The sequence below is a fragment of the Lepidochelys kempii genome, chromosome 9, assembly GCF_965140285.1.
Source record: "Lepidochelys kempii isolate rLepKem1 chromosome 9, rLepKem1.hap1, whole genome shotgun sequence".
Lineage (NCBI taxonomy): Eukaryota > Metazoa > Chordata > Testudines > Cheloniidae > Lepidochelys > Lepidochelys kempii.
The window spans coordinates 96,194,429-96,211,973 of NC_136388.1; the positions used below are offsets into that span (position 1 = coordinate 96,194,429).

The following is a 17,545-nucleotide window of genomic DNA, read 5'->3' on the forward strand; positions in this document are numbered from 1 at the left end:
GCTTCACAGAAAATACCAGACTCTGGTCAGTTTTGTTTCCAAACTGGGACACTCTCAGGGCTCCAAACTTGGCCGCTTGAAGCAAAAAGGGATGATACTGTATAATACCTAGGCCACACCCCTGAGCGACATAATTCTATTGACCTAATCCTCTCTGTCGCTAGTGCTATGTTGGCAGGAGAGCTTCTCCCCCTGACATAACTACTGCCTCTCGGGGAGGTGGATTAATTATGTCAATGGGAGAAGCTCCCCCGTCAGTGCTGGAATATCTTCCCTTGGTGCAGCTGTGCTGGTTCAGTTTGTTAGGTCTAGACCTGCCCATGGATAGACTTAACTGATGATTTCCAGGCTTTGGGATGTTTTTTTAGCTGAATGTTCTTTCAGTTTGAGATGTCTCACTTAGCAACCTTAACTATAATGGGATGAGCTTTTGGTTTGAGAATAATTTTGTGCTTATAACTTGTATCCTTTTGCAATTGTTGTCGTCTTATTTTTAGCTCCAGAGTGCCATTGAATTTTTAATGGGTCAGCAAGCGGAACTGCCTGATACTGGAGATAGCGTGGCTCAGGTGAAACTAAGGCTCAAAGACTTGGGTAACTTAGATGGAATGGCTCAGGTGAGATAATCTTTCAAATGCTAGATGTACCAATGAAACATTATAGGCGCTTTCTGAGAGTGCCAGAACTACCTGTCTGAAATGGCCTGACTTTCTTGTAACTCATCAGTAGGTGGCTACAAGCAGGTATTGATTTCACTAGTCTTTCACCTCTGTGGAACTTCATTCAGAACACAATGAAAACCCTATGGCAATGAACGTGGTTCTCCTAGACCAAATAAATCACTGAACCACCACAAAATCCAGCACAGATAAGTCTGTCCATAGTGAAGACCAGGGGGCTGCAGATCTGGGGGAACAGTTATTTATTTAATAAATGTCATTATTTGGTAACCCGTGTTCCATAGGTGCTCACTTACCAGTGAAGAGGCAAGACAAGTCCCTGGCCTAAAGTGTTGGCAATTTAAGTAGGCAACACATAGGTGAAGAATAGGAGATGTGACAAAAAGGAGAGGGATAGGAGCGGTGAAGTTTGCTGGGAGTCTTGCCGATTGCATGCTTTTTGTATAGTGATATATACTATGTGTGATAGGCATGCATGCCTACAGACATATATGTAGGCTGGGATTTTCAAAGGCATGTAAGAGAATTGGGTGCCTAACTCTCCTAGTTAATATGACTCTGTGGAAAGGCTTAGGGCTTGTGGGCCATTTGAAAGAAGGGTGTGCTTAAGCTGAAGCTTGAAGGAATAAAATGAGGCCTGGCAGATAGGGAATGTTGGGGAAGGGGTCCCAGGGGAGGGCCCACATGGGAGAAGGCAGAGCAGTTGCCAAAGCTGGCTGTTAACCACCTTTGAGGACAATATTTCTGGAAATGACGGTACAATATCCGAGGTAGCTCTGGCCATGCACTGGTAGGCCAGCCAGGTTGTGGAGGTGGTTGTTGCTTATCCTTTTGAATGGTACAAAGACATTAAAAGCTGCCCATCCCCGGCTGTGGGTGCCCTGTTTTCAGAGGTGGATGCCGCATGCTGAAGCTCTTTTACCCATTTCAAGTGGTATGGATTTGGTAGGTGAGAACAGATGAAATTGTTAGGTGCAAGTTAATACTGATAAATGTTTCTATGTTTCGTCTTGATGGCATGATCCAAACAAGTGTGTAATCCCCTCCATTGCTTTGTCTTTACGAAAGGACCTGGTAGGGAAAGCGCAGGTGGTGATATTACATGGGCACCAGCTAGCGGCAAATCATCATTACGCACTCAGCTTAATCTGTCAGCAGTGCAATGAGCTGCGGCACCATTCTGACGTCCTGTCGGAGGAGATCAAGAGGAAGCGCGTACAGCTCCAGATGACCTTAGATCTGCACACCCGCCTGCAGCAGGTAACCGTCAGAACAATGGTGCACTGGGGAGTGGCTGTTTAACCTCTCTGTGTGGATCTCCTGCAGACGGACACCCTGGCTGCAAGCATCCCGCTTGCAATGCACATCTTGTGGTGAAAATATTCTGCTTATATAACTTGCACTAGGACAGAGTGCCTCTTTGTCCTTCTCTAGTGGCTGAGCCACACAAGGGGTTAACACATAGCTACCATGGCTAGCTCGGTATGATTTTCGGGTTGAAGCTTCCAGGTTCATGCCCTGTGGTACACCCAAGTGGGTCTGGTTGTACTTGAATCTACTCTCTAGCAGCCCCCTCTAATCATTCCCCATGTGATCTCCATATGTAGTTCTTAGTGTTGTTTCTGATGGTTCATGTCACGCTGTCTGGAGTGGCTCACAAGTGAGAATACCAGCCTTAGGGCAGACTGTTAGGAAGCAAGGCACAAACCCCCAGCTGGTTGTGAGCTCTATACTTAGAAGTTCATCAACCCAGTAACAAGTGTAAACTCCTCAGGCACTGTACGGCCTTACCATGGAGTCACAGACTTTCCCCTTGTGCCTTCCGATCTATCTTGCCTCCGTGATAAATGGCCACTTTACACCAAAATCACAAAATAGTCTGGTTACTCCCAGTTCCAAAGAACCAGTCACTTACCCTAGGTTGATACGCACTTAGATCTCACACCAGAGAGAGAGAGAGCACGAGCAAGCTGGAGTATATCATTAGGTGTAGCCAGTCCTGTAGTAAAGTAGGGATTTACTAACTAAGAAAAAGAAATGAGAATTATTTACAAGGTTAAAGCAGGTAAGCGTGCACACACAAATGGGTTAGTCGGGTTTCCACAGGTAATAGCAACTTCTAAAGTAAGCACATTCTGTATATCCTTTAGGGCTAACCCAAGCTAAACAGTTGGGGACTCCTTGCTTATGCATACAAATCCTCGCCTCTCAGAGTTCAAGCAGCAAAGGAATAATAAATTCTCATTAAAAGGGATCTTTATTTTCTTCCCCCAGCGTTCGGGCTGTGATGGGATGAGGCCTTGGGCACCTCTCCTCTTCACAGATGTGGGGGAAGCAAACTATTAAATCATCATTCCACAATGGCCCACTGGATTGAATAGTCCCTGCTGATGGGCAGGAGATAACACCTCTTGTGATAGACGCATATTTCACACTGGGTAATGCTTCTCCCCTGACTCTGGGGGTTTACCGTCTTCGCAAACATTTTTATAGTTACAGAGCAAACATTTCAACATTACCTTCTAACATGGGATACAGAGATTTTAAGTAGGATTAATACATGCAGCATCCTACAAGCATGCCATAAATCCTGAACTCATTCTTCTAACACTATTGTCTCTTTTAACTGTCCTAGCCCACAGGTAAGCCAGACTGGTTTCCAGCTGTGCATTTTTCAGTGTTCACTGAGTCCTGGGGCCTTGGCATGAGCTGGCAACTGGTCTGCCAGCATCACAGTCTATTTACCTGTAGAACTAACTATGAATCTAGCTGTAGTCACAGGAGAGGAAACTGGTGATCTCATGTTTTTGTAGATCCATCACCCAAAATCCAGAGAACCAAAACAGTTAGTTATAGAGCTTCACAGGAATTGTTGGATTTCCCCATCCACAAAGACTACAAAGTCCCATCTCTCCCTCTCCAGACACCTGCACAAACAGATTGGCCCTGAAGTGTGCATAAAGGCCAAGAAATCTGGGCCTTTCCCCGCCAAAATGGGGGAGTTCATGTTAACTCCCAAGTACTGCATTAAGGCTTTTTGCTCCTTAAGAAGTTCCATACAATCCTACAATAATCCACAAACATTTGGATTTTCAATAGAGTGGACCCCAAAGGCAGTTAACTTGATTCACTAAGGTTTAATGTCGTTCCATAAGGTTTGTCCAGGATATTGTTATAGCCGTCACAACGTCCTTCCTTGATACAGCTTTTTTGTGATCGGCCAACCGTAGCTAATGTCCCAGGTCTCAAACAGTCCTCCCAGTCTCTGGTTACAAAAGGCGGGCACACACCCTCAATTAAAGGGACAGACACAGTTCTCAACCTACAAATATCCCCACACTCTTATCCAGACTGAAATGCAGCCAGCTAGGCCTCATCCATGCCACCGTCATACCAAATACTGGGTGGGGCATTTGACAGCATTGGCATGATCAGAGGAGACAGAGAGAGATACAGAATTGGGTGTCATCTGCATACTGAAAAAAACTTAGCCTTTGCTTCCTCACTAACCATTGCAATGGCTTCAGAGTTGTGTTGGAAAATAAGGAGACAAGATACAATTCAGTGGAACCACCACCTAAGCGTGCCTTGGGGCAGCAGTTGCCCAAAATTGCGCTCTCCTGGGAAATAAGAATGGTGCCAAAAGTCACCCTGTTTATTCTTCGAGGGTTCTGTGGCCATAAAATTGAGTCCGTTCAAGTGGCCAACATCACAAAAGCAATGTTCATGTGACATAACGGTCTTGTTGGTACTCATGCTTGTATTAGTGATGCAACCTAACATGTTAGCTTTCCTCTTTGAGGCTTTGACTCACTGGAATAGAGAGAACACCTGATGATATACTCCAGCTCGCTCGTGCTTGCTCTCTCTCAGTAATTTGAGGAGAAGCAGCATAATTGATTATAAAATAAGATGACGTGTTGGTGGGTAAATAAAACATCTGTTTGCTTGCATGCAAATGGAGTCCTGTAGCTACAATGCTTGTTAATATCTTAATTAGCATTGACGTTTCAGAGACAATCATGGCAATTTGGCTAGAAGACACAACTGAAATGAACTTGAGTCAATGAAGTAGCAAACTTGTGACCATCCTTTCTGACTCAGTATCTGCCACATTTTTCATCAAGGGAACGTGTTTTTTCTCCATCCACTCCACTTCAGTATAGCACTAATCTGACTGGGCACAGGATTATATAGGAACATAGGCATTGCCAGATCAGACCAGTGGCCCATCTAGTCCAGTATCTTGTCTGAGAGAGCGGCCAGTACCAGATTCTTCAGAGAAAGGGACAGGAAGTGGGCAGCTGTGGAATAACTTGCCCAGAACAGACGTTTCTAGTTAACCCCTCAGTTAGAGGTTGGCTTCTGCCCTTGTTTTCTAAGTGCTTATTAAAGTAATTCTGGACAATCTCATTGACTATATAAAAGTCTGATCCTTTAAAAAAACCTATTCCGTTCTCAGTCATCGCAATATCACCTTGTGGCAATGAGTTTCACAGTGTACTTACAGTAATTAAGTGGCATGCTTCGAACTTTCAGATGTTATTTATATAATATTATAGGTATAAAACTGTAAACTGCTGCTATTAAGCTCCTCGTTATAAAAATATGGACACAATGATGTGAGCTATTCATCACAACTCAAACTCTATGTTGAGCCCAACTTTTTAGTCAGTTTTTAGCCAAACTAGTTAGTCACTAAACACATTAATGGCTGATCTTCTTGTTCATTTTGCCATGTTTACTTTCAGAGCAAGATAATACGGGAAGAGTCATGTACCAAATTCTACTTTTATGTCAGTGCCATACCAGTGACTTTGCACCTGTGTAGCTGAGAGCAGACTTTGGCTGGCAATGCTAGCCATTCTCCAGAAATTTAAGGCCCGACTTCCTATTATCAGAATGCAAGAGAGTTGATTGGACTTCTCATAAAGCTAATTAGCTTTTTGGTTTTCTCCAGATTGAAAAACAGATGAAGTGAATGCTGAATTAATGGGTGATGAATATTTTTCATTTATACTTCGGTTAACTGGAGGTTTCAGCTCACTGATCTGTTTACTCCTTATTTGTGTTACACTTTTATCAGGCCCTCGAGTGCTGTGATGAAGGGGCTAATCTTCTAGCTAATCAGCCAATGGATAAATGCCAGTCTAAAGAAGGTGCTCAGAAAGCTCTTGAGGATATAGACAAATTTCTTGAAAGTTCTTTGCTGTACTTAAACTATGATCCTCAAGTCCTGTGCTATGACTTTGAATCTGTTTTAACACCTGAAATAAAGGTAAGATACCTCTGTCCTCTTTTAAAAATAATAATAATACAATTGCAATATCGCCAGCCTTTGTACTGTCTCTGTTACAGTGACAAAAGTGCCTAATAATAATAATAATAATTTGCTTATGGTTGTCTTATTCGCACTCCGCAGGACCAGATACAGTCAGTCCAGATCAAGCTTGAAAACGTTCGAACTATGTTTGAGAATCGGCAAACTTGCTTCAAAAAGCTGGTGGATAAACAAGTCCGGCCTGTTCAGTTAGTAGCCCCTCGACCAGAAAACCCACCAAGATCAAAATCTCCTTTATTCTCTCCCAAACACGGTAAAAGTATTTTTAAGTTTCTGGCATCTTAAAACGTTCAGTTTTGTTCATTTTGCTCTGAGCTATGAAAGAATAAGTCTAAGTGTAGTTTTAAGAAATAAACTAGACTTTATGGGCTGATGTAAAATTACTATATCAATGTATATATCAATGCTTAGGAGATTATTACCTCTCAAGTTTTGGGCTTGACTCTCCGATTAATGGGTAAGTAACGTATGTCTAGAAGTCCCCCATGTGGTGCATAGATGGGACAAAGATCCCTGTCGTATTTAAGTTTATGTTGGTCTCTTCTATTGTATGGAATGTTTTAGCTTCATAAGCACAATATAGTTATAAGTAGAGCTGTGAGATATTGAAAACTCTTGAGCTCCTTGAAGTTTTGGAGCCTTCAAGTTTCTTACAGTTTTTATTTCAGTTGTGAAAAGGCTGCATGAGAACGGGTGCAATATTTTCTCCGTCTGTCTGTCTAGACAAGCTGATGCAGTTTTTCTCAGTTCATTTTTGACGTTCAAGCTGGTTTGGCTGGGATTGGTTGCCTGGTATTTATCCTGAAAGACGCAGTGCAGACTTCCCCACACTGTCCCATCAGACAGCCTGCAGTGCTCAATTGGAAGTGAAATTAGTGTTACATGGGAAAAGGACAAGAACCTATTAAAACACCTGAACAGATTTATTTTCTATGTCAAGAAGTCCTCAGTTAGCAATCTCGTCAATATATGTAGAGATGCACTGACACAGATTTTGGCTGACGTTTTGCAGGAGCCTAAGGAAATTAGTCACCCAGATCCCACTGAAATTGAAAGGGAGTAGGGCGCTTAACTTCCTTAGTGTCATTTAAAAATTCCTCTCTTAAGCCCTTATTATGGAATAACAAAAAGCCAAATCCTGGGAAATAAAGGTCCATGAATGTTCTGCCCAGAACAGTATTTGGCCCGGTGTTAGTTTAAATGATGAAATTAAATACTTGTTAGGGAAAAAAGTTTATATACCAGTATAAACAAGTTGTCCAAGGTAATGTTCAGTGGTTTGACTATATAAGACAATTAATCAATCATTTATGATCTACACGAGGATCATTTTTCTTAGCATATGCACAATGTGCCTCAGGATTCATCACCGAATTTGGTCTGCTGGTTGGATCATTAGCTTCCCTGGCCCAGGCCAGTTAGTGACAGGGAGTGAGAAGTGAACGCTGAGCCATGATCGTTAATGATTTATTATGATATTGGGTATGTTATGGCAGTACCTTAGAGCCCTCAGCTGAGATCAGAACCCTGTTGGGCTAGGCTCTGGATATGCACATGTTAAGAAATGCTCCTCACTCTGGAGAGTTTATCCAGTAAATAAACAGGGCAGGCAAAGATGGGAGAGGAAACACAGTAAGAGAGCGGTGAAGTGACGTGCCCAAGGTCTCACACATGTCAGCGTTGAGAATAGCCTCAGGTCTCCTGACCTCTGTCCAGTCCCTTTTCAAGCACTGCCTCTCCAGCATTACTCATCAACAGTATTGTGATGGCTCTTTAAAATCAAAGAGTTGTGACTATTTCTTAATGTTCCATCGTCGGCGGAAACAGGAGAGTGATAAAGAGAGAACTTTGCCTTAAAGATTAGGGCAAATTGTGTGACCTGTAGCTATCTGTGATGTTTTGGGATCATTCACACTAGTAAAGGGTTCTGTCACCGCCTGCCCTGTGACCTTGGGTACTTGAATGCTAATCTGCTGCGGTTCACATTCCTGACATCAGGAGCCAGCCCATAACCATAAAGCTCTCACCCCAGCTTCCACCAGCCTGCTTGGTCCTGGGAGGGTGACCCTAATGGCCCTTTCAGCCCCAAGTCTCCCCAAATCCATCATCCTGAGTTCCTAATGACCAGACATGTAGACTTTTCCTCTCTGGTTTGTCACCCATGAAGGTGTGAAACCAGTCCGCTTGCTTTGGCACACAAACTCCATGCAGTTTGCACACCAGGGACCTGCTTGGGGTAAAAATAAACAAGAAGTTAATTTAATGGGAAAACCACGGTTTCAAAGACGAAATAGCAAGGGAAGCAAACACATACAAGCTACGGGGACAATAAACATAAAGAAGCATCTTCAGGATGTACCCTTTCAAATGAGAGAAAAATCCCTTTTCTGTCACACCAATTGCCCTTGAACAGTTTCTCAGCATACTCCCTAATTGTAGGGGGGATCCAGGGTTCAAAGACAGCTTCCCACTTTGATGTTGTCCTCAGTTTCTGAATCGGTTTCACTTCAAACCCCTTCCCCTTTAAAAAGGGTTTTTAGGGTTTTTTTTCCCTTCAGTCACTGTAGAAATTCAAAGTGGGGAACCCACACCCCGCCTTTCTTAGTTTCCAGGACCGGGGGTTTCTTTTCAGTTTCAAGTTGTTTCAGTGTTTTCCCATTAACTCTAGCGGCCCATCATTTGTCTTTGCCTGGGTTATACAGTGGTAGGTGCTTAGGGCTCATCTCATCTGGTTGGGGAGGCCATTCCTGCCTGACTACTTACCGCCCTCCTGTGAGCGGGAGCTGAAAGCTGCAGCGCAAATTAGGAGCACAAAGAAATAAATTCATATATACACATAAATGCATAACCACAGTCTGTATGACTATCTCATCATGACCATCAAGTTCAGAACATGACAGGCTTTCATAAAAGACCTTATTCACATATTTGTAAAGCATAGTAACATTGTATACAGCTTATTCTTTGGGGTTCAAACCCCTGTTCTACCCTGGGGATGCCTGGACCCTGAGTCTCACACCATCACAGTGGGTATCTGACTGGATGTATTTGATGCTGTTCCCTTAAACATTGTACATTTTAAAGGCATGAAATCAGTCGTAATGGACAGGTACCCTCCATAATCTTAACCCTGAAAGATGCAAACAAGCATCTGGAAGTGAGCACAGTCAGCAAAGGGTGAAAAGATGAAAGGCACTTCTTTTGGAGACATGCTGCCGGAGATCCTTTTGGAAAGGTCTCCCTTTGACAGTGAAACATCAGAATGGCTGTATCTGAACTGGTGGGATATCTTGTGTCAAAGATCCGTCCTGGGATGCACTGAGCGTGCTTAGAGTTCTGCAGACACCATGGCACAGATTGAAAGCAAGCTACTGGGAAGCACACTTTTTTGTGCTCTTTTCTTTCTTTTTTTTTTAAGAGGGTAGGGACTTTCTCCTTTCATCTTTGCCCTGGTTTTGAAGTCTCTCTGTTGGGAGGCAGGTCTATTTTTAAAACTACTTTTGAAAAATTGTAAATCATAAAATAATGTAGTACCGTATACTGAAGTGCAGTAAAGTGCAATAATGTTATGGCTCTGTAATAAAGTAACGTTAAGGGCTGTATTTTCAAACTTTGCCACCTGAGTCGCAGACACAGAATACAGGATGGTCCTGAGCACCTTCCAGTTTCAGTGGAGTCTCCCACTGCTGTCAATGAGAGTTGAGGTTGCTCAGTGCTATTTAGGAGATACTCACATACGTGCGTCTGTTCCTGCAAAATATGTACGAAAGAGTCTTTGCCTGTGTAAAGGGGATAGTTATACTCACAAGAACCTCGCAGACATGCAAATATATGTCGTGCACATGCAGATGTGTGCTATGTAGGCACAGCTGAGGAGTACACATTTTACAACTGCAGTTTAGGAATGAAGATTTCAAAATGTTGCCAGTTAAGGGTGTATTTCAAACAAGAGCAAGGTAAGGTAAAGTTAAGGACAACATGTCCAACTTATTGTATTGGTACAGAGGAGGAGGCACAAGGATGGAATTTTATCGTCAAATTGCAATGTTTTTCATCTGTGGCTTTTGACCAGCTCCTTTTAAGGTGCAGTTCAGGTTTGAAAATTACCAATCTAACCATGACACCTAGACGCACTCAACTCATTTTGTCCCTGTGTGTATTCAGTCCTATCTGCTAAACTTAACCACAAAAATCAGTTTGACCGTGATTCTCTCCTGATAGTCCTGCTGAATCAACACAACTAAGAGGGCAGGAACTGGATTCGTTTCCCTCTCATGCATCATCGACAGAATTGTTGACATAGTTCCAATCAGTTACAGCTGTCTAGCTAGTTAGCACAGGTGTACAAAGGGCATGATATGAAGATAGAGGAGATGCACAGATGTCGCATGTGCCATGGGGTATAATTTGGCCTGCAGGACCTTTTGTGATGGATAAAGGATCCATCTTGATTCTCAGAGTGCTGGCTGAATTTGCAGAGCTGGCAGTTAGGGAAGAAAAAGCTTGACTTGTAAAAAGTGCATCTAAGATATGGAAACCATTGAAAGTCAAATAAGTTTAGAGTGCCACAGGGCCATTTATATGTTTGCTCTTCAATGCCGAGCCTCACTTCTAAAAGCAAAGGGAAGTTCACTCTGTCTTGCCAGTGGCATTTGTGGGCTGCATTACAGTGGCTAAGCCACAGCCCAGGAGAATGATAAGAAGATGATAATGGGCTTCTGACCAACAGGAGTCACTGGAGGGACCTTTTCGCTGACCCTTAATGTTCTGGTTGTCTATAATGGTACAAGCTACTGTCCTCCTTGTGCGTATCAATCCAAATAACACTTAGAGAGAGAAAGTATCCTACTTTTAAAAAGTAGGAATTTTGCTGAATGTGTTACAGTAATTTCTACCTTTTTCATTTTTAAAAAACATGAGTGTAAATATGGAGGCTCAATTGCTGGAGAATGATTTCCCCACCGTCCTCCCGCAAATTCAGTAAAAGGGAACCAGTGTTTAAAATACTTTTCTTGCACCTTCATTGCCCCATTTTTAAATTGCAACACAATATTGCCATTGGAGGATATGTTTTCTTCCGATGACTTGCAACAGAACATCTGTGTTTAATCAGCGTCGTTTGTTTTGAAATATCATCATTGATCTTCAATGGAAGTCTCAACAGTGAGACGGGTCCTTTGGTCAACCATATTTATTAATGGCTCTATTGTTAACTTTTTTGATGCTTCAGGTATGTATTCCCCACCTTCTCTCCAGCAGTCACCCTTTGCGGTTGAAGTCCTTTTCAATCTAACTAGTATAAAAGTAATCACTGAAATAGTAATTTGTAATAATTTTATTTTGTAACAGCACATTTTGAAGACGAGAAGCCTTCTCTCCATATCTGTTCCTCTGCATCCATTTTTCTCCCTACATCTTTTGCTCATTGCTTTACAAAAGGTGGTTCTTTTGTATAAATACTATTCAAAATTTTAAATAACCTAGCTCCAGCTCCCTTTTATACTCTCATCTGCAACATTAAGGTTTTCCCTATTGAAAAGAATCTTTCATTAATGTTGCTTTATTTTTGCCTGTGCTGACTTATTCTATGATTTTTAACACGTGTGAAGATTACAAGTCTTAGGAATTTTTATTTTATTTGGTCTCAAAATTGCGTACAGCCCTTCTTATAACAAGTCACACAATGATCAAGTACCTGCTTTCCCCCAAACATCAACATTTCCTCCTACTAGTGAGAGACTTTAAAATTGTCATTTCATATATTGACAATTACTAATTATTTGTATTCAGGTAGCACCTGTGGACCGCAAGAGAGATTGAGGCCCCATTATGATGTGCACGGCATGTATGCGTAGTAAGAGAGAGGCCTTATCCCAAACAGCTTCCAATGTAAATCATAGAATAACAGAGTTGGAAGGGACTCGAGGCCATCCAGTCCAACCTCCTGCCCAGAGCAGGACCAATCCCAACTAAATCAAAATGGCCAAAGGGTGGGGAAAAGGACAGTATTATCTTCCTCATTTTGTTTTTGGGGAAAGAAGGCACAGAGGGTATGTCGACACAGTGTTTTTGGAGCGTACGGGAGCGTGCTTCCAGCCTGGGTCAACAGACTAAGGTAGCAGGGCTCACGCAAGTGCTCTAAAAAGAGCTGTGTGGTCACTGCTTTCAAGTTGAGGCTTGGGCTGGAGCTCAGACTGTGAAACCCACCCCTGGCCCTAGGTTTCAGAGCTTGAACTCCAGCCTGAGCTGTGACTTCAAAGCGCTGTCTAGACGCCTTCTGTTAGAGCGTACCAAGTCTGTCAACCCAGGCTGGGAGGTTGGCTTCTGCTCGCTCCAAAATGCATGTAGGCATAGCCAGAGAGGTGTAGACATTGTCATTGGGGGAGACACTAATACCTCTCTGGCTGAGAGTCAGGAATGAACTCCATATCTCCTGTGACCGCAAGACTCTGCTTCCTGTCTTACTGGTGATAGATGAGATAGAAAATGATTCTGTTCCTTTGAGACAAAAGCGCCATCATTTTAGATTGACTTTAGCGGTAGGAGCCTTTGTAGCACTGTGCCCCATTCTGAGAGAGCTTGAGGGCAGGGTGGCCAGCGGGATGGGTGGGGCGGAGATGTTGTTTTCTGTGGCACTCTCCTTTTACTTTGCCCCTGGATTTCTGCTCGGAATGTGGGCAGTCGGTAATGCAGCTCAGAGATTCAGTACCTTTGTCTGGGGTCCTTCTGTAGCTGCTGTTCTGCAGGCTTGGTGGGATCCAGCCTGTAGTAATGCAGCTCCTGCCACAGCCTTGCTGCAAGGGGTAAATGGGACAGCAGTAGAGTGTGAAGTTATCCCTTATCCTAGCTCATATCTCATTGCAGAAGGGAATGCTGTTATTTTTCTGTACTGAGGAGCGCAAGGGCTGGGAGGCAACACAGCTTCAAAAATCCACTGCTCCTAAGTCCCTTCCACCACAGACACTGTTTCAGATGGAATCTTCCCCTCCTCCTGTGTCGTCTTGCCAGTGAGAGGGGGAGAGATGGCCCTTAGTCACTTGGAATTGCTCTGATATTGTGAGATAATATAAATTAAAGTAAACTCGCGCGGGTCCTGTGTATCTCTCTCATCTGCTTCCATTTGAACATTCTTCTGTCGTAGTAATAGCACACAAGCCCTCAGTCCTTCCAGCTGTGGTTTAATTCCAATTTTTTCTATTGCCATTTCAAGGCATCTCCATTCAACCCTATCAAATGCTTTAATGGTGCTAAAACACAAAGGGTGAAATCCTGGCTCCACTGAAGTTAATGGGAGTTTTACCTTCACTTGAGTGGGCCCAGGATTTCACCCTAGAACTGTTGATTGAATCAATCCTAATAGAGATTAGTAAGGCTCCCTAAATTATCTACAGGCTGTCTTCCTTATACAAAGCATGTCTAACATATCTCTCACAAAGCCTATGGAAGTAAATGGAAAGACTTGGTGTATTTTCTTTAATAATCAAGAAAAAAATAGCAATACCGTAGCCAGCCATTTATCCTTGTGGTTTAAAAACATTATAGGTCTATAGGCATCACATCATGAAAGATTTTCCCCACGTTTGAGGATGACCAGAATAATAGAGTCTGGAGCTGTCCGTTAACTCTGGACATATCAAAGGAACAGGTCCTGTTTGATTTAAGTACCAGTCCTGTCAATTGATGGAGCCAAGCATCTCTTTTTAAAGATTTTATAAGACTCAGCTGGACATCTGTCGGGCATCCTTCATGTTATTCATCTTCAGACTTATCTCTTCAGACAAAATTGTCTGATTCTTGGTTATAACTGAACATTATAGGTTAGTGCTGCAGCTGGTGTGAGTCAGAATAGCTGCATTGGAGTCAAAGGAGCCAACTTATAGCAGACGAGCCTCACAGCTTTTCTAATCTAATCACAATAGGTGGTATTTCTTCAGACAGGTTATTAGAAAGGTATAGCTCCTTATAATTTACAGAGGCTTCACTGATTATGTTAGTTACAATATCCCCTACTTGGAGAGATGTTTCTTTGTGCCCAATGAGCTTTTATTTTACGGCCTAATGATCGATTGCTTTTATTCCCCTTTTCATAACAAAATTGTTTGATAAGTCTAAGGTATTTTTTTTTCAATTAGGAGTGTATTGGGTCTGCGTTTAGCTTTAATTTTAACTGATTATATACTCTCTGGATCATTTACGTTTATGCAGATGATCTCACTTTTTAATCTCTTCCTGCAATGCTTCCTTGGTTACTGTTTTACATTGTGTAATTGTGCATTTTTCTATCTAAGGCATGGATTTTAATTCCGGTTTGAAGTTTTCATTTGACATCTCTCTCCCTGGGAAGAAAACGTCAAGAAAATCTCTCAACTCTCGTAAGGTAAAAATTGTTAGTGAACCTTGAATGGGTTTTACATGGCAAGATCTGAAATCATATTTTTCCAGGGATTGATAGAATTTAGATTCAGGTTTTTTTGGGTGAGATGTTTTGCATCCTTTTTTACTCACACCCTGATTGACTTCAATGGGACTATTCATGCTTACAAGTTAAGTACATGCCCGAGAGTTTTCCTGGATTGGGGCCAAAAATCACGTTTCTTTATCGATTTCCTGTTTTAGGCCTGGTATAACAATGAGATCAATTAAGGAAATAATCCTTCCTTCAGGAATCTTCAATGCTTTGAAGACTAGAAACAAAACTCTAATGCCCCTCTCCTCGCAACTGTTTTAAGAGTTGGAAAAACTAATGTCATTTGGCTCTTTCTTTTTAATTCTGCAATCAGCTTTATTCAAGAAGGATGCATAAAGTATACCTGTCAAGGATTTGGGCTTTTAAATAATTTAACATCTGTAGGATTGAAGCCTGTTGCTTGTGTCCTTATCAGAAAGCTAATATTCTAAAGGGCGGGGGAGGGGAAGGATGGGGAACTAATGGAGTTTCTTGTTTTGCTTAATAGCAGAGATAATATTGAAATAAATGTTAGGTATTTATTACCAGTATATAACACACTGTTGCAATTCTTAGTTCATTTGGCATTTGTAATTCTAGCTGCTATGTAACTATTACTTTAATATGTAATCTATTTATGTAGGTATCAATTTATCTGATTTTTCGTATACATTATAACTTATAGTTGCCTATGGCCTTTGCACATATATGGTACCTAGTACATTTTGTACAATTGTATTACAATATCCTGATCATTTACCTGTATTTGTCTAAATTACTCATGAAATAGGAAATTCAAGATTAGTCACCACTAAGGCCCCAATTCAGCAAAGCACCTAAGCACGTGTCCAAGTCCCTTTAAAGTTCGGCACGTTCTTCAGTGCATAGGTTAATCAGGCCTTCACAGTGACTCTGAAATTCTCTCATAATGCCCTTACATATTTATTTGTAGATTATGAAATTGAGTATTATTATTTGTATTATCATAGAATCTAGGAGGCCCGGTCATGGGCCAGGAGCTTCTTGTGCTCAGCACTGTACAGACACAGAACCAAACAAACAACCCGATTCCCAAAAAGGAAGTAACCAATATTTTTAGACAGTAACCTAGCCAAGGAATTTCTGGGAGAAAGTTTGACAGCTCCTTACGCAGTATGTCATTTTTAATTTTAGCTCTCCTATACTGCAAGGAAGTTCCGCTGTTCAGCATATCTCATCCTTATCCAGGAAATCTTCCTCAGAGGTTCTTGTGTTTATTTCAGAAACTGAGCTGATTGATATTAGCTCAAGCATATCCATCTCTTGCGCCCTCTCTAATACGTACCATTTCCATTCTAGATTGAAGTAATGCATGACTATCAAGAAAAAAGGAATTCCTTGCAGTCTTTTCTTTCAGAAAGTGAAGACAACTTAGATACACTAAAAGGGTATGTTTTGTTTCATATATCGTCCTAGTAGAACCTGATGTAGACTATCTTGTGTTCAGAAGATCTGCTTAGTGCAAAATCAGAACCTCTGTTGGAAACATCACAAAAGGAGGAAGACTATAGTAATTATTAGGTGACTCTTATCCTCAAAATGCACTCTATTATCAATGGAAAAGGAATTTTCAGTGCAACAATTCTCTTGGCTGGTGTGTAAAAAATCAAAACTCACCAATAAAGTGCATGTGCCAATGTAGCTTAAATAAATATGGGAAACGAGTGATTAAGAGGGGACTCATGGAGCTCTTTGTAAAAGATTGTTTCATGGCAAGGGAGAGCAAAGGGAAGGTCTGTGAATAGAACACAAGTGCAGGTTTTCACATCTGAGCAAAACACTTGAACAAATGTCCTGAAAGAGAAGCCCAGTATCCTTAACAATTTGATCTTTCTGTTAGATCCACCATCAAAGCTAAAACTTCCCAGTTTGGCTTTGTTGTAGGGGTACGACCTAGAATGAGACAGACAAGCAGTCTCGAGTTTGCTGCTGTAGGAACAACGAACCTCCACTAATATGACATGTCTGTCCACTCAAGCAGCTGAGCCGAGATGGCCCCGGAATGCTGAGGACATTGTTAAATTTCTCTCTCCCTGTATGATCTGGCACATGTTCGGGATGGAGGCTGGGCCATGGCTTGAACATGTTTTTATTCTTTCTTTATCTTTCTGCACCTCAGGTGTACAGTGTTTTCCACCAGTTTTCACCATTTAGTTTGGTCATGTGCTGGTTTATTCAGGCTTCTGTGTGTCCTGTTCATAGATTTGGCTTCCAATTTTTTTTTTATTGCCCATATGAAAATGATTAGGGAAAGTCAGTTTATATATACTACTTAAGTGTGCATCAAGCTGACAGACTCCTGGTAGCACAACTTGGAAGAGTCCTAGGGAATAGGCAAGAGTTTAAAGTTACTAAGATATACCAAGCTGCTCTTTGGATGTGAGCACAGCCTTGGTGCTTTTAAAGAATTTGAAGGAGCTGTTCACATGGAAAAGCGTTGTCCTTTCATTTCATGTCCAAAGCATTTTTGAGGCTGACAGCATCCATCCGGTTGAATGAGTCTAGAGAAGACATACATAGATTAGCACCTTCCAAGGGTCAACCTCAGAGCTAATCTACACTACTCCACACCACTGTAGCGTGTCTGGTGAAGACGCGCTATGCCAATGGGATAGCGATCTCCCATCAGCATAATTACTCCACTTCAGTGAGAGGTGGAAGTTATGTTGGCAGGAGAGTGTCTCCTGTTGACTTAGCACTGGTATGGATGATGCCTAGGTCGATGTAACTTGCATCACTCAGGGAGGTGGCTTTTTTACACTTCTGAGCAACATTAGTTAATTAATTTAAGTGGTAGAGTAGACAAGCCCTCCATGTTGTCTTCTGTAAACCTTTGCTATTCACCATGTTCTGAATGCAGTCTTTTGAGATTGCACTATGTTTGCCTCACTTGGAGAGAGATCCTTTTGGCAGCAGTGTAAGAAATGAGTCGTCTTAGACAAAACTCTTCCAGATAGAAGCTATGAAGTATCGGCTTGCCTCTTAGATTTGCAAATCTAATTTTAAAAAAAATCTGCTATAAACTACATTCCAGAAAAG

General features: G+C 41.9%; 1 protein-coding gene across 5 annotated transcripts in view; it reads left to right on the forward strand.

The window, feature by feature from the left end:
- The window catches only part of MCF2 (MCF.2 cell line derived transforming sequence), a 96,503-nt gene that overhangs the window by 48,321 nt on the left and 30,637 nt on the right, over window positions 1–17,545 (forward strand). For 4 of the 5 annotated variants that reach the window (XM_073358421.2, XM_073358422.2, XM_073358418.2 and 1 more), the window contains 6 exons: window positions 498–617; window positions 1,749–1,940; window positions 5,767–5,958; window positions 6,103–6,274; window positions 14,310–14,398; window positions 15,806–15,894. In XM_073358421.2, the coding sequence (XP_073214522.1) occupies window positions 498–617; window positions 1,749–1,940; window positions 5,767–5,958; window positions 6,103–6,274; window positions 14,310–14,398; window positions 15,806–15,894 (854 nt within the window). The remainder of the gene's footprint in view (window positions 1–497; window positions 618–1,748; window positions 1,941–5,766; window positions 5,959–6,102; window positions 6,275–14,309; window positions 14,399–15,805; window positions 15,895–17,545) is intronic. The other variant, XM_073358419.2, reaches the window with a different exon arrangement.